General features: G+C 48.5%; 1 protein-coding gene across 2 annotated transcripts in view; it reads left to right on the top strand.

Moving 5' to 3' along the window:
- The first annotated feature begins 7,011 nt into the window (after positions 1-7,011).
- Positions 7,012-27,823, top strand: part of DMAP1 (DNA methyltransferase 1 associated protein 1) — a 35,764-nt gene continuing 14,952 nt past the window's right edge. For both annotated transcript variants that reach the window (XM_062581495.1, XM_062581494.1), the window contains exons 1-8: positions 7,012-7,204; positions 7,487-7,629; positions 10,881-10,972; positions 11,763-11,958; positions 16,288-16,446; positions 17,717-17,884; positions 18,601-18,786; positions 21,883-21,954. In XM_062581495.1, coding sequence (XP_062437479.1) covers positions 7,528-7,629; positions 10,881-10,972; positions 11,763-11,958; positions 16,288-16,446; positions 17,717-17,884; positions 18,601-18,786; positions 21,883-21,954 — 975 coding nt within the window. In that variant the 5' untranslated portion in view covers positions 7,012-7,204; positions 7,487-7,527. The remainder of the gene's footprint in view (positions 7,205-7,486; positions 7,630-10,880; positions 10,973-11,762; positions 11,959-16,287; positions 16,447-17,716; positions 17,885-18,600; positions 18,787-21,882; positions 21,955-27,823) is intronic.

The following is a 27,823-nucleotide window of genomic DNA, read 5'->3' as shown; positions in this document are numbered from 1 at the left end:
GAGCCAGGAGAGTTTACTTTAAAGCTTTCTTCTAAGAGGAGTGGGTGAGGCTGGGCTTGCTTGTCAGTAAATATTTACATCGATGTTCATTTCTGCTTAAGTTAGCTGCGGAGGATCGATGGGGAACGCCCAAGCCTCGGCATCTGAGCGGCATCTCCTGTGCAACAGCTCTTGAGTCACCCCATTTCCCCGTGCCTCAGTTTCCCTAATCTGCAAATGGGGCAATTGCGGCACAGGGATGGCGTGACCGGCTCTACGGTGAGTCACTGCTGAGGGGAACGGCAGCCGAAACTCCTGGGAGCCCCGCTGTCCCATGTGGCCCTGGCCCGCTGTCCCCCACCTGCAGCGGGAGCTCTGCTGTGCCAGCCTTGCTGTCGCAGCCAGAAGGTCCTTGGTGGGTGCCTGTCCCTGCTGCCTGCTGTCTCTGCTCGCTGTTGGGGTTCAGGTGTGGAGATCTCCCCTGGGTTAGTAGGTGGTGAGTCAGCAGGAGGCTGCCGCAGGTCCCGAGCTCAGCAAGCAGGTCTGGCTCCATCCCTCCTGCCCTCCCACGGCTGATTACCCGTGATGCATGCACGGCCCTCAAGGCCGGGGCTTGCCCGGGCCTGACACCGCGCAGGGAGAGCACGGCATGGGCTGTGCAGTGCCCTGGGCTGCAGGATCACCCCAGGCAGAGGGCCAGGGCCGGGGGATGCCCCAGGGCCTCCTTGTCCTGCAAGTGGAAATTAGATGTAGCCGTGCTGCAAACAAGGGCTGGGAGCTGTGGCCCGGGATGGGGCTTTGCTGATCCTGCTCCTTTGGAGCTTTTGGCTGCCCCGAGTCCAGCTGGAAGAAAAGGAGAAGGGCAGAGCAGGGCTGATGTCCCCCTGCGATGGGTGGCTGGTGCTTTGGGGACTGGCTGGCTGTCTCTGGGCCAGTATCCAGACCTTTGGGGTCTGCCCACCCCATGTGTCCTTGCCCCTGCTTCAGGCTGGGCAGCAGCCGGCCTGGGGCTTTGAGTCCTGACTGTGGGACTGTATCTACAAGTGTCACAGATCTGCCAGGTGTAATCACTTGTCCTTTCTACAGCTGCCTCCACCTTCTGCTTGCCCCAGTTTTTGTGGTGTGTTTGCATGAGGTGATACTGCTGGGAGCACAAGTGACCCACGATGGGGTAATTGGAGTATCTTGTTCCTGGGACCCAAAGATGAGGGTCCAGCACTGCCTGGGTGGCTGGAGCACAGCTCCAGAGCTGCTGCCTCTGCTCCAAAGACTTCTTCAAAATGTCACACGGAGGGAGAGGGAAAGGTGTGGGCTGTTTGAATTAGCGATGAGTCAGGCTGGCAAAGCCAGATGGGGAGAGAGTGCGTGCCTGCATGTTTGTGTGTGTATAAGTAATCTCTGGCTTTGTGTTTTTATTATGATTATTATTTTTATTTCCAGGGGAACGATGAATTTCTCCAACCATCCTGTCCCACTGGAAAGGCTGGCTCTGCTGTCCCGTCCTCCCGAAGCATCCTGGGAGCTGCAGTGACGGTCCGCGGCTGTTTTGAGGATTGCTTGTGAGATCAGAGTGCAAACCAGTTCTTCTTTGCCTTTCGTCATCGCTGGGCCGGGGCGGGCGGGAGCGAGGCATGGCTGCGTGCGCGCTGCCTTGCCGCCACTGCCTCGCACGGAGATGAGGGGCAGCCGGGAAGGTGCTTTGGCTCCTTCTCCAGGGTAGAGCCACTGGTGGTGATGGCTTGAGCTTTGCTGTCCTGCTGCCAGCTCCCCCGAGCCCTGGGGCAAGTTGCTCCTTGGGCACCGATAGGATACAGTACTTGCAGTGAGCAGCATGGCTGGGAACCTCACCTGAGCAAGGAGTGGCTGTAGTGAAAAAGGCAATTACATTTAATTTGCTGTTAATTAAAAACACCCTCTTCCAGTTGCCTGGATCAACATGCACCAACTGTGCAAATCCTGGCACAGAAAGCGACGGGGGCAGCAACAAAATGCACTCGGTGGTGCTGCAGAAACACCCCGTGCTGGAGGGGCCTCGCAAGGCAGGGCTGAGGTGCCCTCCCTGCCGACGGTCCGCGCGCCTGGGCTCGGCTGCAAAGTGCTTTGCCCTGGCCTGGCTGGGACACACGAGGACCCAAATGTCACAGTGAACCTGGTGGGGCTCCCGGCAGGACGTACGGCATCAACAACATGTCCTGCTCACTGGCCACCCCAGATGGGAGAGAGGGTTTCCCCAGAGATGCCAGGCTGGTGCCTAATCCCATTTAATCCTCCTGACTCTTCCTGGGTATCTGGCTGGAGTGCCTGAAGCGGGTCCCAGCACGCTGGGTTGCACATGGGGCTGGTGCAGAGGAAGGGCAGGTGGCAGAGCCACCCCACGGTGCCCCCACCGCGGTGCCCACGCACACCCTGCTCCCGGGCGCATCTCCCTGCTCCAGGGTGCATCCCCCGTCCTGCAGCCGGCAGGTCCCCCAGACCCGGCCCAAGGACGTGGGGCTGTGGGGAGAGGGCAGTCTGCAGCCGCGGGGGCCCCGGGGCTGTGGCGGTGCATGGGGTGTCTGACCCCTCCCGGCCCCTCTCCCGGGGGAGCTCCAGCTGCCTTCTCCTCCGGTCCCCACTGCTTGTCCGCGGGGTGGGTCAGGTGCCATGATAACGGGGCTGTGGCCGTCACCGCACCCTTAGGAAACATTTGGCTTCAGGCACCTGAATCCACGGGGAAGTGATAACTGGCCGGCTCGCTCGCCTTACCTGGACCCACACCTGGCGCTATCGTGCCTTAGTCACACACCAAGGGAGTTTTTCCACTGCTGGGCCCCAGATAATCTCCTCCCACCCCACTGGCCTCAGTGTTTGCATTTGTCCTCCTCCGCTGGTGCCAGGACACGCACACCTCGAGCCGGGGCCGGCAGACACACGCATCTCCAGCCTGCGGCTGCTCGCGGCCTTGTCTTGCAGCTGAGGATAGGGAGAGGGAGCAAGGAGCATCCTTCCCCAAACCCGGAGCGGTCAGGCAGCTTGCTGGGATGGGGCCAGCTCTGCTTTCCTGCTACGCGTGTCTGCAGCAACGCCCAGACCTCCTGCGTGGACAGAGGCTAGCCCTGAACCCCTGATACCGGGCTTCTCTCCCATTAGTTGGGATTACATTCCCCCCAGCACTCCCTGGAAGCTGTCTGGTTAAAAATCACATGTGCTGGGGGCAGAGTACTTGGAAACTCATCACGGACAACCAGGGCAACCTAACCAGGTCTGCTCGAGCCTAACCTCGGCTGGGGTCTGTGGGTCAGCCTGGCGAATGTGTGCTCTTGGCCCCGTCCGGGGGCCTCAGGCTGAGCTGGAGGCTCCGTGGGATGTGGCAGAGGCACCCCATGCCAAGACAGCCCAGGGGCCGTGCCGTGCTCGTGCCTCCTGCTAACGCTCCGGGCTGAGGGTGGGAGCGAGGCTGAGCTGGGAGATGGGGTGAAAGGCTGGGTGGGCAGCCTGGGCCCTCCGGACAGCAGGACAGGGGCGAGGGGTTACAGTGAGAAATCTGCTGCGTTGCAGCTGTGGAAGGTGTGGAGGGAGTATTGCCTCTGTGGTGGGCCAAAAGGAGGGGGAGCAAAGGGGGCCAGGAGCGAGAGCAGCAGCAGGGTGCGAGAGACAACACAAGCACCTGGGAAGGGGTCCACGTGGGTCTGGGCCGTGCTCCGGGGTTGGCACAGCCCCTGTGCTCAGCCAGGCTCCCTCCTCTCCCATGGCCGTGCAGGACAGCCCGGGGAGGGGTGGTGATGCTGGTGGTGGTGGTGTCTCCAGGCAAAATCCCAAGACACAGGAGCACTGGGCTCCCCTCTGCTATCAGCATCTCCAACCAGCCCCATGCCCCAGGCTCTCCCTGCACCCTGGGAAGGCAGGAGCTCCCTGGTCCACAGAAGTGACAGACCCAGGCACCAGTCCCCACACGGGGCTCACATGGATGGTGGGGGACTGGGTGTGCGCAGGGCTGCCCCAGCGCCACGCTGAGTCCCTTTCCGCTTGGAGGGCTTTGAAAGCCCAAAGGATGCTGTGACTGCTGCCCAGAAGCACTGCTCCGGGCCCCTTTGACCGCAGTGCTAATTGCTTTGCTGCTGATCGTGTTAGCAGAAGCATCCAGCTACTGCGTGGACAGGAGCTGACAGTGACACCTGCACCTGCAGGAGCTGGGGAAGTTGGGCTAAGTGCAGCATCCAGGGCCTGACCACCCCCCACCTCTGTTTTTTTGTTAGGTTGAAAAGCTGCTACCACAGGGAGCGAAGCTCAAAATGCTCCTCAAAATGCTCCGCCGACTTGGTTTATTGAGGAGGAGTGACTCAGTCGCAGTCCCCTGTACTGGGGACAAAGCTTGGGGCTGAGTCTCCCTTGGATCTAGAGAGCAAAGCAGAGCAAAAGGGCAAGGCTGGAAGCTGGGCTTGAGCAATTCAGGCCTAAAAGCAGGGGATACAATCAAAGCCCGAGGCCACGGAATGGCCATCTGCCTCTGGATTTTGAATCAGGATCTGTTGTTTCCTAAAAGTGCTGTTTAACTTCTTCATGAACAACCTGCGAACGGCCTGCAAGCGAGGGCGGTGAAGAGAGAAGTGCTCTTGCTCTGCTGTTACCAAGCTCTTCAGCGTGAGCCGAGCTGTGAAGAGCTGGGGAAGGGACGGCGTCAAGTTACCCCGTAAAGCAGGGGATGAGGCAGTGCCAGCGGATGCAAAGGGAGGCAGCGCTGGGGAAGGCAGCCCGGCCTCGGCAGCCGGCCTCGGGGGGGACGGGGTCACCACCACGGGCCAGCGAAGGCAAAGGAGCTAGTGAGGGTGCTAGAAACATTTAGGAAAGGATCGGGGAGCAAAGTAGAAACCTGCAGGACAAGCCCAGCATGCCCCATCTGGGGTGTCATGTGCGGGAGCGGTTGTGCTGTCTTGGGGAGCTGGGGAATTGCAGCAACGCTGGGAGGAAAGGCTTGTGGGCACGGGGAGCCTGCAAGGACTGTCCTGGGAGAGAGACGGCCAAGGCCCCCTGGGCACCTGGGCAGCAGCCTGTTGCGGTGAAGGTCCGGGAAAGGCCGAGCCCTTGTGCCACTCGCAGCGGACGGGCCCCTGCTACATGGGACACCCGGCAGCCTGCTCCAGAGGCAGCCTCTGGCTCAGGGAGCTCCTAAAGCACAAGTTGCCAGATGTCAGGAGGGCAAGACAGCGTCCTGGGGCAGGTCACGTACACACATGCCATCCTGACACTCTTCCCTTAGTGTCCGCTGTGTCCTTGCCTTGGTCTCTAGCCAGGCTAGAGGCATTCTGCGTGAAAAGCTGCGTGTTGACGGGGACCAGGACTAGGATGGATGTGGTGCAGCTGCGAGCAAACGGGGCTGGAACGGGGCAACCTCGGGGCTGGCTCCGTCCTTGCCAGGGACCTTCGCTTGTGGGAAGAAGGCCCGAGATGTTAAAAGTCACCTTCTTCAGTGGCAACTGTGTGGGGTGGGACAGAAGAGGGGTCAAACGATGCCTGGGGACAACAAACGACACTCTGGGGGTGTCACCGCCGCCTGGCAGGGCACTGGCATTCCCCTCGTGGTCCTGGAGGAAGGCGCTGGCTGGGAGCTGGTGCAGAGCCGGCACAGCCGGGAAGGGATCGCTGGCGGGTCGGGAACCACAGCAGCTCGGACGCGGCTCCCTGCTATCGGGGCTGAGGTGCAGGAGAAGGATCCCCTTTCCCGGACCCTCCGAGGCGGCCGGCGGATCCCCCCGGGGTCTGCGCGCCCTGCGCTGAGACCTCCCGCGGCAGGCGGACCCGTCAGGGACCCGCTAGGCAGCCTCGCTCCTGCCCCACGCAGCAGCTTCCCGCCCTTCCCGTCCCCCCTTTCCTCCCTTCCCGAGCGGTACGAGACAGGTCAGCGTTACTCAAGCTTTCACTGCCGACCGCCTGCAGACTCGGGCGAACGCTGCGGCTCTGGAGCACGTCGGGAGGGTTTCCCCGCCAAGCGCGAAGCCGAGTAACACGCACGCTCTTCCTAAGAACCGCGCTGGGAACCGCGGCCCGAGCGTGCCAGGCGGAGCAGCACCCGCCTGGCAGCCGGCCACCCGGCACTGCCGCCGCGGCGCTGCCTCCGCCAGCTCCCGGGCGCCGAGCCTCACGCAGCCCGGCAGGTCCCCGCGCGCGGGCGGAGCGCGAGGGCGCGATAACCGGGCGCCGGCGCCGAGGGAGAAGGCCGCAAAGCTCCTTACGAAGCTCGGCGCGGCGCTCGGGGCGGCCCCTGCGGTCCCGGTGGGCTGCGGAGGCGCCGGCTGCTGCCCCGCACCCGTCGTAGCCACCCCAGGGCCGCGGCCGTCCGGCACCCCGTCTCCTGAGCCACGGCGGACCGGGAGAACGCCGGGATGATGGGGGACCCACGCCGGGAGCCCCCCGGCAAGACCTCGGCGGCGCCCGCAGCTCTCTGTCCCTGGGGCCGCCCGCCCCGCAGCTGTGGCCCGCCGGGACAGGGGGTCTCTCCCGCACTGCGACCTCGCCCCGGGGCCGGGGCGGCTGGTGCAGGGGGAAGCCCAGGGTCACCCCGGCCCCCAGCCATGGGACAGCCCGGGGCGGGAGCGGCCATGCTGCCATCTCCTGGCAAGGAGCAGCGTCCCGAGCCGCCGGCCCTCTCGGGGACAAGGCCCGTCCCCAGGGGGGTTGACGTACCCCACGCACCCCCGCCAGCGTGTTTCCCTCCCGCCCTCCCGCTCCACCGCAGCTGCCGAAGCCCCCTCGGCCTGGGCCGGCTCCCCACCATCGCCGGGACCCTGCAGGCCTGGCCGGGGCGGCACCAGCCCAAGCGGGGCCGCACGTCCACGGCCCGGGTACCCAGCACCCTGCGGCCGAGGCTCCCGGCCGCCGCGAGCTGGCGGGGGGCAGGGAAACGGGGTTCACGCGGCCCCCTCGTCCAGCCCAATCTAGATCTCTGCCTCGGGCTGGCTAGAGAGCCTATTCCACCACTGCTATTTCGGAGCCGTTCGGGAGAGGAGGTGATGCCGGGCATGCAGGGCCCAGGGGGGATTTTGGGGTGGCGGGGCGATCTGCCGGAAGCGGGACGCGAACACGCAACCTGGGCACCCCCGCTCCCTCCTCCCTTCCGAGCTCTGGGGTGCGCTGCCCAAAAGGCTCCGGGCACTTCCGGGCGCTTCTTGGCGGGACCGGAAGTAGCGCTGCCCGGGCGAGAATCTTGACCGCGCCGTCCGGGAGCACGGTGGCTGTGGAGCCGGCGCGGGTGAGAGCGGGACGGGGACGGGGACGGGACGGGACGGGACGGGACGGGACGCTTCGGGGGCCCCGCCTCCCCACGGCGGCGCCTCGCCCGGCCCATGCCCTCTCGGGGGGTCGCGGGCCGCCGCGGCGGGCAGGGCCCGGCCGGGCCCCGGGGCGGCCGCGGCCGCCCGCCGTTACCGGCCCTGCGGGGAGATGGGGGAGGCGGCGGGCACGTGTGTGCGGGCGGGCTCAGCCCCGGCGGGAGGGCGGCGCTGACCCCCGGTCCCGCGGTTTGCCCCGGCAGAGCCAGGCCGACGGGACGGGCACGCGCGGGCGGGCGGCGAGATGGCGACGGGCGCGGACGTGCGGGACATCCTGGAGCTGGGCGGCGTGGAGTCGGAGAACACGGGCACCATCAACAAGAAGGACATCATCAACTCAGATAAGGTAACGCGCGGCGCTTTAAGGACCTCGAGCTCATTTTCTAGGCGCTTGCTGGCTGTGGATACGACGTTTTTGGGAAAAAAAAAAGATGGAATAAAGCACATTTTGGCCACAGTCCATTTTGGGGCTCCTCAGGACTATCTGGAAATATGTGCAAGGCCTTATTCCCAGGCTCCCCCTCTTCTTAGTTACATGTGGCATGGCATTTTGGGCACTATTTAAGCTGGAGCTGTGTGAGTGGTGCCCTAAGAGCTAGGCTTGACCCCGGTATGGTTTCATCAGGCTCTGAAATTTGCCATGTTGTGGGAAAGTGGGAAATTTGTTTACAATTCTAGCCTGAAAGGCGATAGAAATAATGTAGTGCAGTCTTATTTTTGCAGACAAAAATACTGTGTGACATGGCCAAATGGTGAATGTTTTCAAACCTTCCTCTTGTGGGGAAGTTGTGTGTCTGGGACGTGGGAGAACTGAGAGAGACAAGTGAGTGACCCCTGTTAAGGACATGTGCTGTTATGTGATGCATCTGTGATACACTGCTGTATGTTACTTGTTTCTGTATCTTAAAGTCAGACAAGATTTTAGCAGTCCCTTGCTTTGCCAGGTGTGGTGAAAGTTAATTCTTAACTAGTTACAAGTCACAGAGATGCTTGGAAACAAGGGAAGAGATGAATTCCCTAAAAGCTCTCTGTTACAGACACCACAGGGATTTGAAGTGAAGCCTGCATATTGGTGAATTACTGCATCCCTGAAAGCACTTCCTGTCTTTGCCTGTCTCCACTGAAATGTTTGTTTTTTTTTTCAAGGAAAATGTAGTGGTTTGATGTCTTACAGGGAATAGAAAGCATAGTGTAACTAGTGTATCCAAAAACTGGTGAGCATCAGTAACTTAAAGGTTGAAGTGTTAAAATCCCCAGTTATCAGCTGTTTTGATGGGAAGCGTGTGTTCAGTGAGCAGCTCATAGGCTGGCTTCAGCTTGTGCTGTTGTGCTACTGACTGCTCAGAGTTGTGAGTTCTTTGATTTAGATGCGTTTGTGTGTTAGTTAGTAGGGGCATGAAGAGATACTGATGAAGGTCAATCTTTTTCTTGAAAGACAGAATAAGACGAGTTTCTCCTTAAATGTACCTGTTTAATGCAAAGAGAGAAGGAGAGATGCGATGAGAGTTTTAGGGGAGGAGTACAGAAAACCACTTGCAACCACGAGTGAAATAGTCTAAATTTTTACAAAGTATAGAAATTGATCCTATGATAGAAAAGGATAGCATCCATGGGAAAACTATTCCGTTCTTCTTGTTGTCTGTGGTGGAAGAAGCTGGAGGCATCAGCACAGACCAGTGATCGTACTCAATGTACTCATGTTAGGGAGCGCACAGTGAACCAGCTGTCCCAAGCAGTATATCCCCATGGGTATGTGTGGTCACTGGTGCTCACAGGATGCTCCCTGTTTCGCTTCACAGACACACTGGTGAAGGAGCATATAGAGGGCAAGCTAGCCTTGTTTTGAATGAAGAATGATAATTTCTTAAAACTAAAAGCCAGGGCAAGGTGATAAAACCAAAAATTACTGAGTTAGTGCAATAGAAATATTTCTTTAGAAAGTGGGAGGGGAAATATGTTAGAAAAATCAATAGTAGATATATGTCTTAAAGTTAGAAAAGGGAAGACGTCAGTTTCACTTATCTGAAAAGACTTAAAAAAAGGAGGAAAATAATATGTATAGCTAGAACAATTAAAAATGAAGAGGGAATTTTTTAAAAGTGTACCAGGATGGGAAAAAAATCATAGCAAAAGTATAAGCCATTACCATGTGGAGAGACCAGAATTACTAATAACAATGCAGAATTTGCTCAAGAAATAGTTCTGTTTGGAATTAGAAAAGGAACAGACTGATGTATTTAAATCACATGAGAACGATGAAGTGCTTTCCAGTCCATTAGTGACTGAGAATGTTAAAGGGAAAAATTAGTAGGCATAAAAACATTTAAATCAACTGGACCGGGTAATTTGTACTCAGCTCCTAAAAGAGCTGGCTGAAGTGATCTCTGGCCTGCTGATACTACCTTTCAATAAATCTTGGAACTTTGGGGGAATTCCAGAAGTCAGTATTCAAACAGGGTGTCATGGTGACCTGTGGATAACTGCCTTGGTTGGCCTTACATCGCTCCGGAGCAAAGTGATGGACAAGGTAAGAGAATGGTATTTGATTAGGAGTGAAAAGGTACTCATATAATGAATGTCTGTTAGGATGGTTTTATGGAAAATAGTTGTAGTCCAAGCTGATACAGGTTTTATGGGATTTTGAATTTGCTTGATGAAGGTAACTGTGCAGATTTAATACGATACAGTGCTAAATTTACTATTGCAAAACGTTTTGATTTAAAAGTGGGTAGTGATATGGTAAATAAGCAATTATAAGTAGTGACACAGTAAATAATTACAAAGATGGTATAATTAAGCTAAATTGGAATGCCCTGGACTAATCAGTAAGCTCAGCTTGTTCAAATAAAATGTACCTTAATAATGCAGTTCTTAATATATCTATCTGAATTTGATTACTTTAAAGTCATACATGCGGTATGAGAAAAGGTGGAATGTGTCTTAGAAATGACCAACTCCAATAAGGATTTAAGGACTAGATTGAGTTATTAGTCTGCCCTAAATAAACTCTACTTTTAACATTTCAAAGCTAATATGAAGAAGCTATAGCAAAAAATCCTTTGGTATATAAATGGGAGACCTGCAGCAGGGGGAGGTTTTACTTTTGTGGGTGATACTGATAGTTTTGATATGGAACTACTGTATGAGCAGAGCTATCTTCACTTGATCACTGGTAAAAACTGGAATTGCTGCAGAACAGAGTGGCAGAAACTAAGAGGGTGGGAAGACATTCCTTGCTGTCTTCTCCAAAAGGTAGAGAGATCACTTATTATGCATTAGTATCTTTAGGTAGAGACAGTATTTACCTAGTGAAGAAAGACTTAGTGAGTAATAGCTGAAGCCAGATTTTGAACTTGGATACTAAGTGCCTGTGTTTAACAATGAAGTTTCAGCAGTGATGAGTGCTACCACTGTAAGTGGGCTTGCTCAGTTTTTTGATGTCTTCCACTTAGAATGAGTACTTCCCTGGAGAAATCCAAGGCACTTAAAAACAGATGAACAGATAAAATGAAAAACATCACAGGGCACCAGGTCATATAACTTATGTTCCCTCAGAAATTGCCATTTATGAATCCAAAATTAAATCTTTTATTTCAGAAAAAATCCAAGAAATCTTCAGAGACGTTGACATTTAAGAGGCCGGAGGGAATGCACCGAGAAGTTTATGCACTCCTCTACTCTGACAAAAAGTAAGATCTTATGGTTATCTGTGCAGGTTGTGGCGTAGCCTGAGTTTTTGGCAGCAACGCAGCATCCCACTTGAAATCATGGACCATCTTGCTTCCCAAACTTATTTCTCTTTGTGCTTGGCCCCCTTTTGTGCCTTTCAGGGTATACTCTTTCTCTGGTCTGAATTTGAGGGATTTTGTCTGCATGTGAGATGAAATAGGTACAAGGACAACAGGCGACTGTGGGAAAGGCGTGTTTTTTATCCTTCCATATCTAATTCTCTCTTATGCACAATTGGGAATAACATCTGCTTTTATTTCTGCAAAAAGAATTCTGCTGCAACTTGTATTTAGCTTGCAATGTACTGTGCCCATGCACCAGAGGTCTCTTTTATTGTCTCCTTTCCAGATATTTCTTCCTTTCAGACCCATCCATGGTATCTGTTCTGTCCTCTGATGCATATAACTCTGCGTTTATGTATAGTGAATCTTATTTCTCTGGCAGTATGTAATGGTTTCCTCATCCTTTTTACCTCTGTGGGTTTCGTTCTCCTTTGGAGTACATAAGAGTTGATTTAGAGGAGTTTGGAGCTGTTGTATGACTCAAGACTAAAGTGTCATGGAGGAGCTGAGCATATTAGTCTTTCACTCTGGGAAGTTCAAAATCTAGAATAAAGTTTAAAATCAGCTTACCCCTCCCCCCCTGCTAATTGTCAGGGTGACCAAGCCTACTCTGAGTCTGAAACCTTCCTGTTTTTTTTTTTTGGGTTGCCTCATACTCCTGTTCAGCCAGTGCTTTTCTCTGCTGCAGGGATGCACCTCCACTGCTACCAAGTGATACAACTCAGGGTTATCGAACAGTCAAAGCAAAACTGGGGTCCAAGAAAGTTCGCCCTTGGAAATGGATGCCCTTTACCAACCCAGCAAGAAAAGATGGAGCCATGTTCTACCACTGGAGGAGAGCAGCAGAGGAAGGGAAAGACTACCCTTTTGCCAGGTTCAATAAAGTAAGTGGAAGTGCTTTCAAACAACAACATATATATAGCAATGGGAAACTAGCCTTTGGTCAGCTTCTTGACTGCCTAGACAGGAGACTCTTTCTTTCAACTCAGATAAAGCTAAGTTAGATTTGGCGGTTACATTTTAAATTGCAGCATGACTTGCAGCCTTGTGACCTCAGATTGTGATGTCTCTAATCCTTCAAGCTAAATGGTCTCAGTATGTGGTCGGTACTTGCCAGAGCACCTCCATTTTTCAGGGGTGTTGTGAGCAGCAGGCACTGTTCCATCATATTCAGTTCCTAACCAACATCCTCTCCCTGATTACAGGCTCTGGGTGGTAAAAGATATTTTATTCTAAGTAAGACTTTAAAGTCAGAGGTCTTGTTATCTTGCCCAGTATGAAAAGCTTCACTTGAAGCTCCTTGGCCAAAAAGCTGGCTTGCAGCCTCTTGGCCAAATTCCAGCCCAGATGCTGAATTACATTGCATTCCTTGTGAAATTGCCCTTGTGGTAATGATGTGGTGTGGTACCCTGTTCTTTGCATCTTAAATTGTCACAATGTGTTGTAGTCTCTGCTATCTTTTGTCCCATATATATCTACTTTGAGTGGTTAGTGCTTTCATGTGTATGCGCAAAGGAAACTATATCAACATTTATATTTTAAAGTCAAGACCTCAGAAGTTAGGAGGGAGCAGTTAGGGTGCCTCTGAAATCTAATTTAACTCCTTTCAAGATGCAATTTTTTTTTTTTTTTTTAAGTGTGTGGTCATGTAATTCCACAAAAGCTCTGCTTTTGTGTAACTGTATACAGCATTTTAACTCACAGAGCCCTAGCAGAATCTGGTTTCCTGCAGAGTTAAGTTGTTGTGTGACCTTGTATGTTAGACGTTCAAGCTCTGACTGATACTTTCCATCTTGTTGGGACACTGGTAAGAACCTTCTGTGATATCTCTTCTCAGATATCTGGGGTGGAAGTCTGGAGCATGACTCACTTAGTCAAGGCACCTGCCTAGTTACTTGTTCAAGGGAAACTTTGGAAATATAATTGTCTTTGAGACTTTATTGCTGTAACAGTTTTTGGCCAAGTTCAACCAAGTTTATCAGAGTGGGCCACACATGGGTGTTGTAATTACACAGTTCTTGTTTCCCAAACTTTATCATGTACCGTGAATTGATGGGGAAAACAGTCGTAAGCAAGGCTGCAGCCTTTAGATTAGTGGTATAGACCTCTGCCATCTGCAGAGCGCATGCACAATTACTTAATAGTAAGAGCAGGTTGTTACCTTTGGTGTGGATCAGTGCTTGAGGGGTAGAAGGCACTGACAAGGAGTTTCACAGATATTTGCTAATGTCAGAGGAATTTTAGTTATTTTTCCAGACACCTCTGCTGATTCCTCCTCCCATGGTTGATACTTCTGCCCATTTATCCCCCTGCCTCTCCTTGGCACGAGACCATTTTCCTGTATAGTTTGTCCCACTGTTCACACAAGCTCTTTAACACAACTCCTGCATCATTGCTCAATTGCTCTGTCTTCCCTCTGTGCTCCCAGTTTTCCAGCCAGATCCTCACCCTTCACTGTGAAATCTGAAAGAAAAACCTGGGTTTCACAGTGTACACTGACCTTTTACCCAGGTTAAGAACATACGAGTGTAAGAGCACTTCACTGGTGTCAGAGCAAAGGCCTGTTTCAGCCAGTATCCTGTTTTTAAACTATCATTATTAAAGAATTAAGACAGGAGTATGAGAATGGAGTAAATGTAGAACATTTCTTGGCAGCTTCCGACAGTCTTTGGCATAGGGATTTCTTAACCCGGAGTTTGTGTTTAAGTGTCCTTGATAGGTGCCTTCAGTGCAGAAAGGCCCAGCTGCTTTATGAACGTCCCGTTGCAATGAGTTCTGCAGGTGAATTCTGCACTGTGTGGAAAGGTGCTTTCTTGTATTCATTTTAAAACTGCTGCCTGGGCACTTCCGTTTGATGCCTCTTGAATTCCTGTGTTGCAAGACATAGTAAATCGTCCTTTCTGTGTGCTGCATTTTCTGTAATTTGACATAATCTGCCCTTCTGTACCTTTGGTCAGCAGTGTTCCTGAATATCCTTTCTTTTGAAATGGGTGGGCTGGGAGCACACGTTTCAGTTGTAGAAGCATGGTGGATTTACACATTGACTGTGTGTCTTTTCTGATCATTTTTACTGTTCAGGTTGTCTTTTCACAACTGTTCAGCATTGTGCTGATGTTTCCATGGAACTATCTTTTGGCTCCAGGATCTTTCCTGAGCAGTTTTAGCTAATTTAATGCCTCTCACTGTGTGAGTTAGTGGTGTGCATATAGAACTGAGAGGGGTTTTCTGGGCTGCTGCTTTCTCTTCTCAGCTCTTTCAGGCAGAAAAATTCATATTCATAAACTGATCAAGTTCCATCTGAAAAGCAGTTGGGTTTTCCTGCGTCCATACTTCTTAGGAAGCTGTTCCAGACTGTCTCTGCTCTGTTTCTCATTTCCAGGTTAAGTTTTTCATGTTAAATTGGCATTTCTTTGCAAGCAAATTTCTTTGTCCTTATTTCAGTTGTTCTTCTCTTCCTGTGGGCGTTCTTTTCTCTCCATCTAACACACCTGAAGCCTGGAGTCAGATTCCCTTTCCGACTTCCTTTGCTAGGCTCCTTTCTCTCCAATGTGCTGAGGGAAGACAAGCTGCTCACCCCATTACTCATCCCAGTTGCTCTTCTCTGTACTTGTTCCCATTTTAGTTCATCTTTCCTGAACATGGGTCAGTGGACTTATAGTTGGTATTCTTGGCAAGATCTCAGTGTAACTGAAACCTGGCCAGTTTCTGCTGGAAATCCCTTTGTGAGGTTTATATTTTCATTTTCATGACTGTCATGTTTGAACTCTTAGTCATCCTGTGGTTGGCTCACGTTTCCCAGCTGATGAGTTCCCACCTTCTGACAGAGGTTCTTGTTTCTAGCTCTCATGCACTACTGAATCTATTCCCTTTTCTGCTACTCCAGTCTTTGAGGTGTTTCATACAGTGCAAAATTAAATATTGGGTTGCATGGCCACAAGAAAAGCTTACATGACTTCTGCAGACATTTGAACTAACTCATGATCTTAGGGCATCTAATAGGATAGCTTTTCTGCTGGTGGAGATACACTGCACCTCTACATTCAAGAAGTATCCCCAAGTGGTAAGTTTCATCCTTATGTTTCCTTGTCTAGGTGATGGGAGAAAGGCAGTAGATCTAAGGAGACTGTAATTTGGAGGCTCAGAGACAATCCTTTGGGCTGTGTGGGGTTGGTGAGGATTCTAACTTCCCTGATGTAGGACTTGGGAGAGTATGGAGGTGTTGAAGGGTGTGTGCTATTCACACAAGATGTTTTCTTGTGGAGGTGGGAACTCATAAGACAGTAAATCTTGTGTGCAAGGAGAAGTGGTGGGGGTAAGAAAGGAAAGCACAAACTTGTTTACACTTCTGTATTGCTATATACTAGGACTTCTCCTAATACAGTGAACATTTCTGCTATTCCCTTAATATTTGTGTCACACTAGTGCTTAGGGTAGAGCCCTTTTAGAGCAGTTCCAAACAGCAGCATGATTTTGGCCTTTTAGGCACCTGGGAACTTGGAGTTGGACTGTCATTCAGTCCTTTGGCTTTGTTGGGGAAGGGGTGAATGAGGAAGGGAAGGGCAAAATTGTTTTCCAGGTTTGTTGCCCTCAGCTGTACTGCACTCAGTCGTTCATATCTTCATGTTTGGTGCAGACAGTGCTGTGAGAGGAAAGTGGGTTTTGTAGCAGACTTTCTGCTTTGCTAAAGGCTAGGGATCGCCTTTTGCCTGTCCCATTCCTTCCAGGCAAATGAGCATGTCCCAACCCAAACAGAGTCAACTGTCAGAGCAGTTGATGTCAGGTAATGGTGATGCTGTATGGGAGGAATGGAAGGAGGCTGGTAGAACCTTGGCTTTGCTTTCAGGTTAGCCTGATAGTTTTGAAAACCTGTTGTCAGGATATGGGCTGATGGCCTGTGTCTGCTATTTGCTGCTGATATCTAAGATTAGCAGAGCTCTGAGGAGAAGGCAGTAGTTCCCAATAAGCTCCTCAGAACACCACATTAGCAGCTTTAAGATCACAAGTTGCTCCCTATCAAGGCTTCTGCCTGGTCCGTCACGCTCCCTATCAGTTCCTATTGCTCAAGGTCCTGGCAGTGCCTCCCTGATCCTTTGCTTTCTCCTGTCAGTGCCCTGCTCTTGCTTTTGACTCTAGTTCTCTAACCATCAACTAGCAGTGGCTGAGGAAGGGCAGCACTGTAAGAGAGCTCCCATGCTTTTCTCTTCCCTGCATAGACAGTGCAGGTACCTGTCTACTCGGAGCAGGAATATCAGATGTATCTACATGACGATGCATGGACCAAAGCTGAGACAGACCACCTCTTTGACCTGGCTCGGCGTTTTGACCTGCGCTTTGTGGTGATTCATGACCGCTATGATCACCAGCAGTTCAAGGTGAGTCCCAAGGGCCAAGGTGCTGCTAACAACCTGCTACTATGGCACATGCAGGGCTTGCTACACTGCAAAGAGCAAATTACCCTTTATATCAACTTAATTAGGGGAAAATAATGAATTATTGGCAGCAAGGAATATTGAATTTCCAGCACAGGGCATTGCTGCTTGCTTTGTTTATAATTAAATCCACTGTGACTTGCGCTCATTCCCTGTTGCATTTTATTAGAAAGTTAGAAGGCTTGTTCCTGCCAGGAGAATAGCTCATCATCCTCTAAGGGGAAGGCAGTTGAGAATTTTGTTTAACTGAGCAGGGTAGGTGTGAGGACTCCTAGGTTCTAGACTAGGTCCTTGGAGATGGATCTTCTAATGGTTTTGGGGGGATTGGGCTCCTGGGTTTTTTCCTGATGCTGCTCTTCATTTGTGATCTAACCTGATGCCGGTTTCTATCATCTGTTCTATGAAGCAGTGACCATCAGTAGTCAGAAAGTGCAACTCTCGTGTCAGGATCTTAAATCTCAACTGACTACTGGTTCCCTGCTCCCTGGTGACATAGGGGAATGATGTGCCTCCCATAGAATAGCTCCAAAGGCTGGAGGCTTTTGTTGCCCTTTGAAATCTCTGATGAAGGGAAGGTAGCAAAGTAGAATAATGAGTGCCTAGCTGGGAAGCTCAAACACTTTCAGTGCCTGTAGTAAGGAAACACAGCTTGGATTCTGTGGCAGCATAGTGCAATGATGGGCAGATACTCCTGCAATGAGTTGTTGCAGCTAATAACTTCTTGATCATGGGTTAAATGGTTGTTCTCAGGAGCAGCTCAGAGAGAGCCTCCGGCATGTGTGTCACAGTCTTGTGGTTAAATCCTAACTTCTCAGCAGAAAGCTCAGATCCTGCTCTTTGCTTTGAGAATGGCTTTCTTGTGCATGCTGACTATATGAAGCTGCCATCCCCGTCTGCCCAAGCCAGCCCTTGCAAGTGAGAGGACTGTGATGTGATGGCAATAGCTCTGGTTTTCAGGGTCTTTGAGCAATTGATAAATAAGGTGTTGCCCCACTGTCATCTTAGATGGAGAAGCTGAAGGGGAGAGAAGGGGACTCCTTTCAGGTAGCCCTCTGATCCCACAAGCCTGGCAAGGCTCCCTGCTGATCCTTCTGCCAAGCATCACATCTTATACCCAGTCTGACATTCTTCCTCCAAAGGCCCTTAGCTGGCTACTGCATGAGTTTTTGATTGACTCTTTCATGATGTTGTCCTCTTGCAATGTCTTCCACAGAAAAGGTCGGTGGAGGACCTGAAGGAACGCTATTACCACATCTGTGCCAAATTGGCTAATATTCGTGCTGCTCCAGGCACAGACCTGAAAATCCCAGTCTTTGATGCTGGCCATGAGAGACGGAGGAAGGAACAACTGGAAAGACTGTACAATAGGACACCAGAGCAGGTATCTGGAGGAAGAGACCAGCACTGCTCCAACAGATTTATGATTTGTATGAATATACAGGTTGAGTCAGCAGATCGATGAAATACACTAGAGAGTAGGAAAGGGAAAAACTGGAGAACGAAACAGCCACATGTAAACACTGCTTCTGTTTTTGTGTTCATGTCGTTTTAAGGTATACAAAAGAATACTAACTTTTCATAGCCATTGCACTTGCAACTAGTATGCCTGGGATTTTTTTTCTTTCACTCTTCTATCTTTGTGCTTTTCGCCTCCTTGTCTAGAAGTGGGATTAGTTGCTTATGGATGTGGCTGAAGGGCAGGGGGAAATCACAGATGTTGTCATATAGTGTTCCTTTTCCAGGTGCTTTCTCTGTACTTTATTGTCCTGTTTCACGCAGAACGGCAGTTAGCAAGAAGCAAGTCAACTTCTATTAGTGGAGGTAACCAAAAGGTTGGGATTGTGAGCACGATAATTAAGCCAGGATAGAATCTAGTTACTAAGGGGCTAGTTTGTAGATTGGTATTATCATGGGTGCAGATAAGACTAGGAAGCATAATGTGCTCTGCAAATCCGAGTCCTCTGCAGGATATCGGGCAGGGGAGCGGAAGGGCATTCCCAGGCTGGCTTAGAGCAGAGTTGCTATCACTAGATGGCCCCCTTGTCTTGCTAGGTCTCCTCTACTGCTCTGACTGCGTTTTTGTACTGTGGTCTGCAGGTGGCAGAAGAAGAATATCTCATCCAGGAGCTCCGCAAAATCGAAACTAGGAAGAAAGAAAGAGAAAAGAGAACCCAAGACCTGCAGAAACTCATCACAGCTGCTGACACCACCACTGAGCAGAGACGGGCTGAGCGCAAGGCTCCTAAGAAGAAGCTGCCACAGAAGAAGGAGACAGAGAAGCCTGTAAACATTTCTGCGTTTTTTTCTTTTTTTTGCTTTTTCTTTTTCCCCTTTGTGCTCTATCTAGGTAATGTTTATTTCCTCCAGAAGTTCTACCGGGATCAGGCTCTCAACTTCTCTTGGGGAGAGAGTGGCTGATGGCTGCCTCCTGGCAGATACATTTTCTGTTACTTTTTTGGAAGGCAGAATGGTCTGTGGCAGCACAGTCTAACACAGCTCTTCTCAGACTCTCCTGGTGTGTTATCTGTCCTCTTCTCGTTTGATAACTGCTCTTTTCAATTCCATTTTCTTTCCTTGCCCTGAGAAATGGGTTGAAATGGTGCCAGCCAGCCACTCATGCCCCATGACAGAGAAGTGTTTGTCTCCTTATTTCTCTCAAGAGCATGCCGATATTGTTGTATAGTTTTTTTCCCCAAAACTTGTTGCCTTTCACCTTCTTTTCCTAGTCCATTTTCTCTTTCCTTTCCCACTACTAGGTCACAGCAGCATCTCACTTAGGTTGGTACATGTGCCCCTCCTGAGCCTCTGCTGTGATTAGAGCAGCCTTGCTGGGCAACTTCTGTATTTGGTGGGGGAATATTACTTTTCATTTCTCCCTGAGCCAAGGTGAAGTCTAAGGAGCCCAGATAGAGATTTCAGTTCACATTTGATGTTACCTCAATTTCCCTTCCTGGAAAAAAATAGACGGTATGGACTGAACTAAATTCTGCATCTTCAGTAGAAAAGGGCTGTTAAAAAATCTTGGATGTTTCCAGCTAGTCCCTAGGAATCCCTGTCCCTCTTCATTGTAAGCACAGAGCACATGTATCATCGTCTTCCCAAAGAGTTTCTGCAGAGTGAAGAGAGAAGTAGTGAATGCTACTATTGCTTGATGAAGCGTGCCCATTAGGCACTACTACCTTAAAACTTTTTTCTTTTTTCCCAAGTAATGAATATAGTAGCACTGGGGACTTTCTGCTTCTAGCATTAATTCGCTTGAGGGCTGACCTGGTAAAGCTCACCCGCTGCAGGTGTATCCTATTCTAAAGAGAACAGCTTGTTACTGCTTATAAAAAAGGGTAGTGATGGAGAATGGGACTGGAAGCGTGTTGAGGATGCCAAGGTGAGGGAGTCCAGCCCTGAACGTTGCCTGTGGGCTAGTGCCTGTCTGCAGGCATGTAATGAATAGGCATGCTACTAGGGTGGGCAGAGAAGCAGTTTCTGTTGTTGCACTAGCATCATTTCAACCATGACAGAGTCCATTAGGAGTCAATTACCAACTATAGCCAGGAAATGTTAAGAAAAAAATTGCATTTTAACTAAGAATCTGAATCGGGAGCTGCATCAGCATCATTTCAACAAAGGAAAATCATTTACCAAAGAGTCAATTGAGGTTGAAGCGTTTACAGCATGTACAGGCACACAAGGCAAAAGAACCCATTTAATTGCTTATGTGCCGACTGCAGTCAGAGTTGGCTCAGCTGAGCCAGAGATCTTGATTTACCCTCGCCTCCTGTGTCAAGCTGCCCAGCAATAGCTTGGAGGGGGAAAGTCTGGGGTATCTGAGACTCAGCCTTCTTCCACAGGAAGCTGAGAGGGTTAGTTTTTGGTTGCAGTCTTCTTTATCTCTAGTAGTCCAAGTGGAGAGGCTGCATCTTACCACAGATCAAAGTGGTTCTCTGCAAGTTCATGAGCCCTGTTGATATTTAGGGAATACACTTTCCATTGTGGTCATGTTTAGAAATCTGTTCCTGTGACCTCTGTGGTTTTTTGGCTGAACACAAATAACTGTGAAAGATCTGAATGCCTGGCCACACAAAGCGGTTTGCAAGGCATCACCTCAAGACATACAAATAGTTGGTGCAGGTGTGAGAGTCATTGGCAGAGAACATGAGGAATTAAGTCAGTGTCCTGTAGCATCTCTTATGATCTTGGGACAACCTTTGGTTGTCTTAGCCCTGTCTGGAGTGAACAAAGAGCAAGCTACAAAGCCTCTCAGCAGAGGAATATGGGGAAAGAATGGCAAATGCTGTCCCAAAGGAATCAGGAGATTCGAGATGACTCTTCCTTTTGGAAATACATGTGATTGAGCATGCATTTTGTAGAGACTGTGGCCACTTATTAATTGAATCATGAGTGTGACTGACCTGTGTAGAGGCGCCAACACCATTCAGTGCAAAGGGCCCTGCAGATAATGCCAGTTTGTCAGTGTGGCTGCCATTCTAGTGAATTGGTCCTGCATGCTGTGAACTTTTGAGAATGGTGAAGAGGAGAAATTTAGTCAGGTGAAGCTCTGCAGGCAGTAAAATTCCCTGGTTTAGAAAAATTGAACATCCTAACTAGTGTTTTGACATGTGTTTTCCCACTAGTTCTCTGTCCCTTGCTTTCTTTTCAGTATCGTCAGAGTGGTTTAATCATTTAAAAGTGTGCTCACTTTGTCCTTTGCTCAGCAGCACAGATTTCTAAGGGATTGCATTAATTTTTTTTCTGTGTAATTCCAGTGCTACTAGATACTCTTCTCTCTCGCAGGACAGCATTAGGCATTTGCCTTCCTATATGCTATGCTTAAAATGTGAAGTGGGGAAGAAAGAAAACTGTCTAATGAATGGGCAAATGGCAAAATGTGTATAAATAGCTGGCCTCCCTGGAGGGGAGCAGTCCTTAGGATCTGCACATCCTCGTTAGTGGGCTCATATCGGTGCAGATCAGAGGTTTCTCAGCTCATTCCTTAGAGGGCTAGCAGTGGAAAGCATAGATTTAGGGAAGTGTTGGGCTGTTTTGATCACTGAACTGGGCCTAAGTTAGATAAGGACAATACTGTGCAAATACGCATATGTTAGGATTAAGGCTTGTGTGGATTAGTGCAAGGATCTGTGGAGAGAAGTTCATTTAAAAACAAAAAGAAGAAGAAAAAAGCAAAAGTCTTGAGCTCTCCAAAGATACTTGAACTAGAGTATTTTTCTCATTGAGTTTGCTTGGGATTTTCCTCTTTCCTCCGCTCTGACATGTGGCTGTAGCAGGTGGTTCTCTGTCACAGGAAACAGTGTTTCCCCTTCATATAGTGTCTATATCAAATCTTGTGTTTCCTCCATCAACACATCCTGTTTCGATCTCTTTCAGGCTGTTCCTGAGACTGCTGGCATCAAGTTTCCCGACTTCAAATCTGCAGGTGTCACGCTCCGGAGCCAGAGGGTAGGCTATTCTCCTGGTCCCTTGGGGCCTCTGTTAATATCTTTGTCTGCCTGTCTGTCTCCTCATCCGTTCTCCTTTTATAGTTAAAGAAAGTCAAAATCTTGCCTCTAAAATAAGAAAGGAATTCCATAAATGTGGAGACTCAGAAGCCTGGAATGCCGGCTCTGTGAAAGCCAGCTCATTGCCTTGTGCAGGGGCACCTGAACCTGCTGATGTTTGTTATTCTTGTGCCCACTATGCTGTTAGACACACACAACAGGCCCAAGTGGAGCTGTCTAGGCCAAACAGAGCTTGCAGCTGAATGTAATAGGCCTCCTAGAGTGTGTGTGTTAATAGATCAGAAGGTGCCGTTAAGAACTGGATGTTCAGGTTGTGACTCTAAAAAGAGACAGACATAAATGCATACAATTTTAAGCCTTCATCTTTCCATTATCTAACTTCAGAAAATATTTTGGGGGAAAAATCCGCATGCTCTTTTTTTTCCCCTTTATTCATATTGTCATACCCATACCCCTGAGAAATGAACTTTCTTGCTATTTTATCTGCAAGGCTTGAGGTCTGTCTTTTAGAGACTAGTTTTGGGATACTGAGTCAGTTAAACCTGCTTGTCTGACTGAATGTTTTCAAAGGGGCTTTGATAGCAAAATCCTGTTTGCCCAGTACAAATGCATTTTTTTTCCTGGCCAAATAAAATAATCCTTAGCTGCTTTATTGCAGCGATGGTGGATAAGTAGGTGTCTTGCCGTGCACCCTCACTTGGCATAGTAATTTTCTAGATCACTTTAAAAAAATTTTTAATGGAATGTTCTTTTGATGTCAGAATAGTTTCAGATCTTATTGGGAGTGCTATGGGGCTGTCAATAGCAATGTGTTGGTTTGACATACAGGTAGGTATATGTGCATTAGAGCTGGTATGCCTCAGCATTGTCACTGCTGGGGGCCCCCTTTATTAAGCAGGTGCGACCATCTGCAGATTACTGGTGTGAGCAAGGGTTTCAGCCGTGAGGAAGTGAAAAGCCCCAGCAAGTGTTAGGCAAGACTCTGCTGCATGTGTTGAGATTTACAGAGACATGGCAGATGTGTTCTCCAGCAGTAAGATAAATAGAGTAATATATGGAGATTGATTTGGATTTTGAAAACTATAAGTAATGGTTGATCTCTTCTATTTTTTTCCTCCTCTGAAAGAGAAGCTGAGCAATAACTTGTCAGTGATGGAACCATGTGGCAAAGCCAGCAGCCTTTTTGCCTGCCAAACAGGCTAATTCAGCTCCCAGCCTTTGTGGAAAATGGGTGCTTTTTGCTTCTCCCTGTCTCTTTTTAATGCTCATGAAATGTAGCTGTAAGCTGAGGCAGGGCAGTTTGAATCAACTTTTGTCCTGCAGTATCTAAGCTACTGAGATGACCTAGAGCTACTTCCTATGCTCTGCTTGAAACTTTTAAGATCAACCCTGTTATTAGAAATGTTAGTGATCTGCAAATTTCAATAGGTTGTTTTCACATCTAGATCAGTGATTTGCAACACTTTATTGGTTGTATGAGCCTGTCCTAGCAAACTGATTTCATTTGTGGCCTTTAGTCAGTCACCTGGCTTCCTTATTCAAGTCTTCCCTGTTTTTAAAAAGGCAGCTAACAAACTCCCTTGCTTCGCATATGGGTGATGGGGTGAATTAATTACATGAGGTCAGTAAAAGCCTTTTGAACTGGTGCGAGATGCTAAAGTGCTAAGTGATATAAAGTAGAATTAACAGTCTATGCTGATCTGAGTATTTTACTTCTGAGGTTTACATGGCAAACCTACACACCAGTGATGTGGAATTGATAAGGGTGGGAACTGGCTGGGAATGGGTGAGGGATTGGTGTGCTGTGCTGGAAACTCCTGTATTCTGGCAATATTCAGTGTAAGATGTCTTGCCCTGAGCACATTGGAAAATGATTTCTAAAGGCTTGTGACATCCTGCAGTAAGTTCTTTTGCCTGAGGACCTAAAGGGTTCCTCACCTAAAGGCTTCTATTGTCCTCTTTTATTTTGTACTTTACTACCATGCTTTACGCCTTGGTAGTTAGGTGAAGTTGGATTTTGCGCTGAGATCAGGGATTCAACCTCTGTCATGTGTGAAAAATGTACCGTATCATCCCTGGAATGACAGTACTTACTCTTTGATTAGAGGGATTCTTTCTTTTTTTCTGAGGATTTGCAATTAGTCTGTTAACATGAGTTAATTTACAGAAATGAGTCTTTGAAGAAAAATTTAGCAGTCTATATTCAATTTAATTTGTTTCCAGTAGTTTTCAGAATAATAGCCCAGGCTTTCCAGTTTCCTCTGTAGTCAAAGCTTACAAAAAATCTATGCACAGGCTGAATTTGAAGACCCTCCCCCCCAAATTAATGGTCACTTTACAGCCATTATTCTTCATAACTGAAAGTTTCTCCTTCAGCAGATGCTGAAGAATAATCTTCTCCAGTGAATTCCACAAACTGCCGCCTTTAACAATGGTTTCAGTCACCTATTGTTCTTCATAGAGCTGTGGCCACAGGCAAAGAAGGCCACAGTCCCTGTGCCCTTGCTTGGCATGGGATTTCCCCTCTGCCTCCTGACAGCACAGATTGCAAGTTTTCACTAATGGCGATGGGAAGCTGGGCATTATGAAAAGCTTCATCGTAATTCAAGGCAGTATATTGCCTTGATGCTACTGAGAAGAGTAGGCAGTAGCGGACGTTTTGGAAGAGAGTAAACCTTTTATGAGTTTCTTGAAAAGGAATTTTACACTATTGCCTTTGCTGTTATTAAAGTTGTGCTACGAAAATAACACAATCAGAAATATAAGTTTAATCCTAAGTGTTACTTCTAGAAAACTTCCTGTTGTACCAGATCTGCTCAACTGGGATGGCAGAAGGCCAAAGAGCTGGGGGAAATGAGAGATGACTAGGGAATTTGTACAGGGAAAAGAGAGGAAGAGACTAAAGGGAAAGCAGGGAGCTACAAGGAAAACTTTGCAGAGGATGGACGTGCCTGAAGGGAAGGAAAATTAGAGCTGTTAAAGTTGAATCTTTTCCAGGACCCAGACAAACTGGCAATACCCCACAGTTGTGATCTAGGTGTGGTGGTGTTGCTGTAGGACAGAGCTGAGTTTGTTTTGAACTCACTGCAGTGTTTCCATACTGTGTCATGTTTAGCTTTCTTTTAAGCTTAACTAATTCTCTCTTTGACTTTCTTGTGTTCAGAGTGCTTGGACTGGGATTCCTAAAATCTTGTCAGTGCATTTTACCTTAAAATGCTCATCTGCTCTCTCAGCCTTATGTGGGAGTTTTAAGTTACGATCATGTTAGTGCTGTTGAACTGCTGCAGCAGTCCTTTTAAAAATGATGGTGATGAATGAAAAAGGTGGGCAATTGTCCCTATTCCTGCATGTTTGAGGTATGAGTCAGTGTCCCTGCTTTGTTGTTATGCATTCTGAAACAAAGGAACTGGAAGAGAATCGATTGAGTGATGTCTCATTAGTAACAAAACAAAACTCCAAAATGAGAAGGAGTTTGCAGAGATCTCTGAATCCGCAGGATGTACTGAGGGATGCTCCAGCTCAGTTGTTCACAGCCAGCCACCTCCTGCCAGAAAAGGCTTCCAGCCAGCAACTGTCTGCCTACCGACCAGGACCTTGCAGGCAAATTACCAGTGAGAACAACTGGAAAAGAACCAGAGGAAGGAAAACTTTAAGTTCAGCTTACCATTTATTCAAATATTCACTGTCACCAGCTTTTAAATATTTACTAGCCAGCAGAGCATTTTTTTTAGCACTAAATAATGAGTTAGAATTTACTGGGGGAGTGGAGGAGGGAATATGTGAGTGACTTTTTTTTTTTAACCTTGGAGTAGGACCTGAGTGCTGAGTGCTTACATCAAGCTCTAAGATGAATGACACTCCTAGAGAAGGATGGGGTCATGTGTATGTGTTTAGACATGTTTTTTCTTTATATTTGATCTGACCCACAATTGAATGACCAGCCACACTGCCTGTTTGTTCTGCATCAGAGGCTGTTGGCTCTGTTCCTTCCCTGTCATTAATGCAAATCCAGACCTCATCAGCTGTGAACATGTGAAACATCTGTCTGTCCTCCAGTGATCAATAACATCCCTTCAGAGCTTTGGAAGCAGTTATATAAAATAACAGTTATTTTTATTTGGATGTGATGAATTTAATTACTTGGAGCAATTAATAATTTATTTGTTTTGTATTGATTGCACTCCAAGGCATCTTGGTAAGATAATCTGATGGTGATCAACACACTCTTATTAGGTAGAAAGTTTATGTTTCCCGGTCTGAACTTCTCATGGATTAGTTAGCTGAAATGTGCTTGTTGCTTCTGTTAGCAGTTTTTCAGTAGTGAAGTTGTAAATTTTGCACTCTACAAGGGAGTGGATGAGAGTAATTTCTGTGGAAAGCCTGACAGAGGTTGTGACAGAAGTGTGGAGGGAGGCTAGTATCCTCCAGAAGTCATGAACAAGTGGTGTGGGCTGGATGAAATTCATGTTGTGGCATTGCCATCTATTTGTATGTGTGTCTGTAAAGAATGAAATGAGATAGAAACATTGGCTTGTTTATTTTGAAGAGGACAGTAAGAGAATACAAAATGTAGAATGAACTAGAGAAGGTAAATCCAACACTTCTTTTCCTCATTCTTGACTAAACTAAGGGGCAGTTAATGTTAAGTTGCTGTAAGGAAATACCTCTGTCGCTTTGTCTGTGGAACTCTGCTGTGGGGGAGCATCCAGACTGCAGCCTTCGTGGGCTTGGCTCTTAGGTAAAAGGAGAGCCCTCTGGGTACAGGAATGGCATCTGAAAATAAATACGAGTTCTAGAAAGGACACTTCTTCCCCAGAAACTGGTCTGCTTCTAGCTGAAGAGGGTTTTTTGGTCTGTTGATAACTTCTTAGTATCCTAAGGTAGGTGTGTTGCTACTTTTGTTGATCATCAGGTACCAAATACTGTCCATGCAGTACCAGCCCCAGAAGAGACCTTCATTCTTGATGGTCCACCACTCCTTGAATGGTTTGAGAAACTCTTACTCAGTCACCTCCATATGCCTGTAATGACACAGTCTTGAGTGTCATTCTTCACATAATCTAATTGTGACTCAGGTGTAGCATTCTGTGTGTTACTTTATAGTCTTTTATTAGCTTAACCAATATCATGATTGGAGTGTAATTAGTGGCTTTTAAAAAAATTTTTGTACCTGTTATGTGAGTATAATAAATTGTTTAAGGGGAAGGTAATATCATTTTTTGCTACAATTTCTTGGGTTTGTGTCTGACTTGGAAGTTTACATAATGTTCTTGTACCATGTGAAACCATGGTCACACTTCCCCTCCTAAGGCCTTCCTTGGAGCACACCCATAAACATAGCACACTCTCTTCTGTGCTCTTGATTTGTTTCAATTAGAGACAACCTGGCGGCTGCAGCTATTTCAGTTTCCTGCAGTCACCTCTACAGGTCTCAGCTTGGTTCAATACCTGCAGCGAGAGGCAGTTGTAGGATTATCTGAGATTCAACAGATCTCTTAAAGCAAAGTACTGTAGTGTCACACTGGTAATGTGCTGTTAAAATAGAATATCCTCTAGTAAAAATGTTCTGTGCAGCTCTTTCTTCTATACCATGTATTCTGCTGTTTATTTTTTTCTCTACTTTCCATAGTCCTTTTACATTTATGTTACCAGAATTGCACTATATCTACTTAAAGAGTGTTTAAGGGAAAGTAAATCTCAAAATTTGTAAATGGCAGATAGCCATCTTCTGGCAAGTGAAGTAACCCTATCTTCTAGATATCAGGCAGTTCTGGCCAAGTGTGAGTTGTTCTGGTCTTCTTAGATGTTTT

Source organism: Rhea pennata, chromosome 8 (genome assembly GCF_028389875.1).
Source record: "Rhea pennata isolate bPtePen1 chromosome 8, bPtePen1.pri, whole genome shotgun sequence".
NCBI lineage: Eukaryota > Metazoa > Chordata > Aves > Rheiformes > Rheidae > Rhea > Rhea pennata.
Note: the sequence above shows the minus strand (reverse complement) of the source record. Positions and strands in the feature narration are given on the sequence as shown.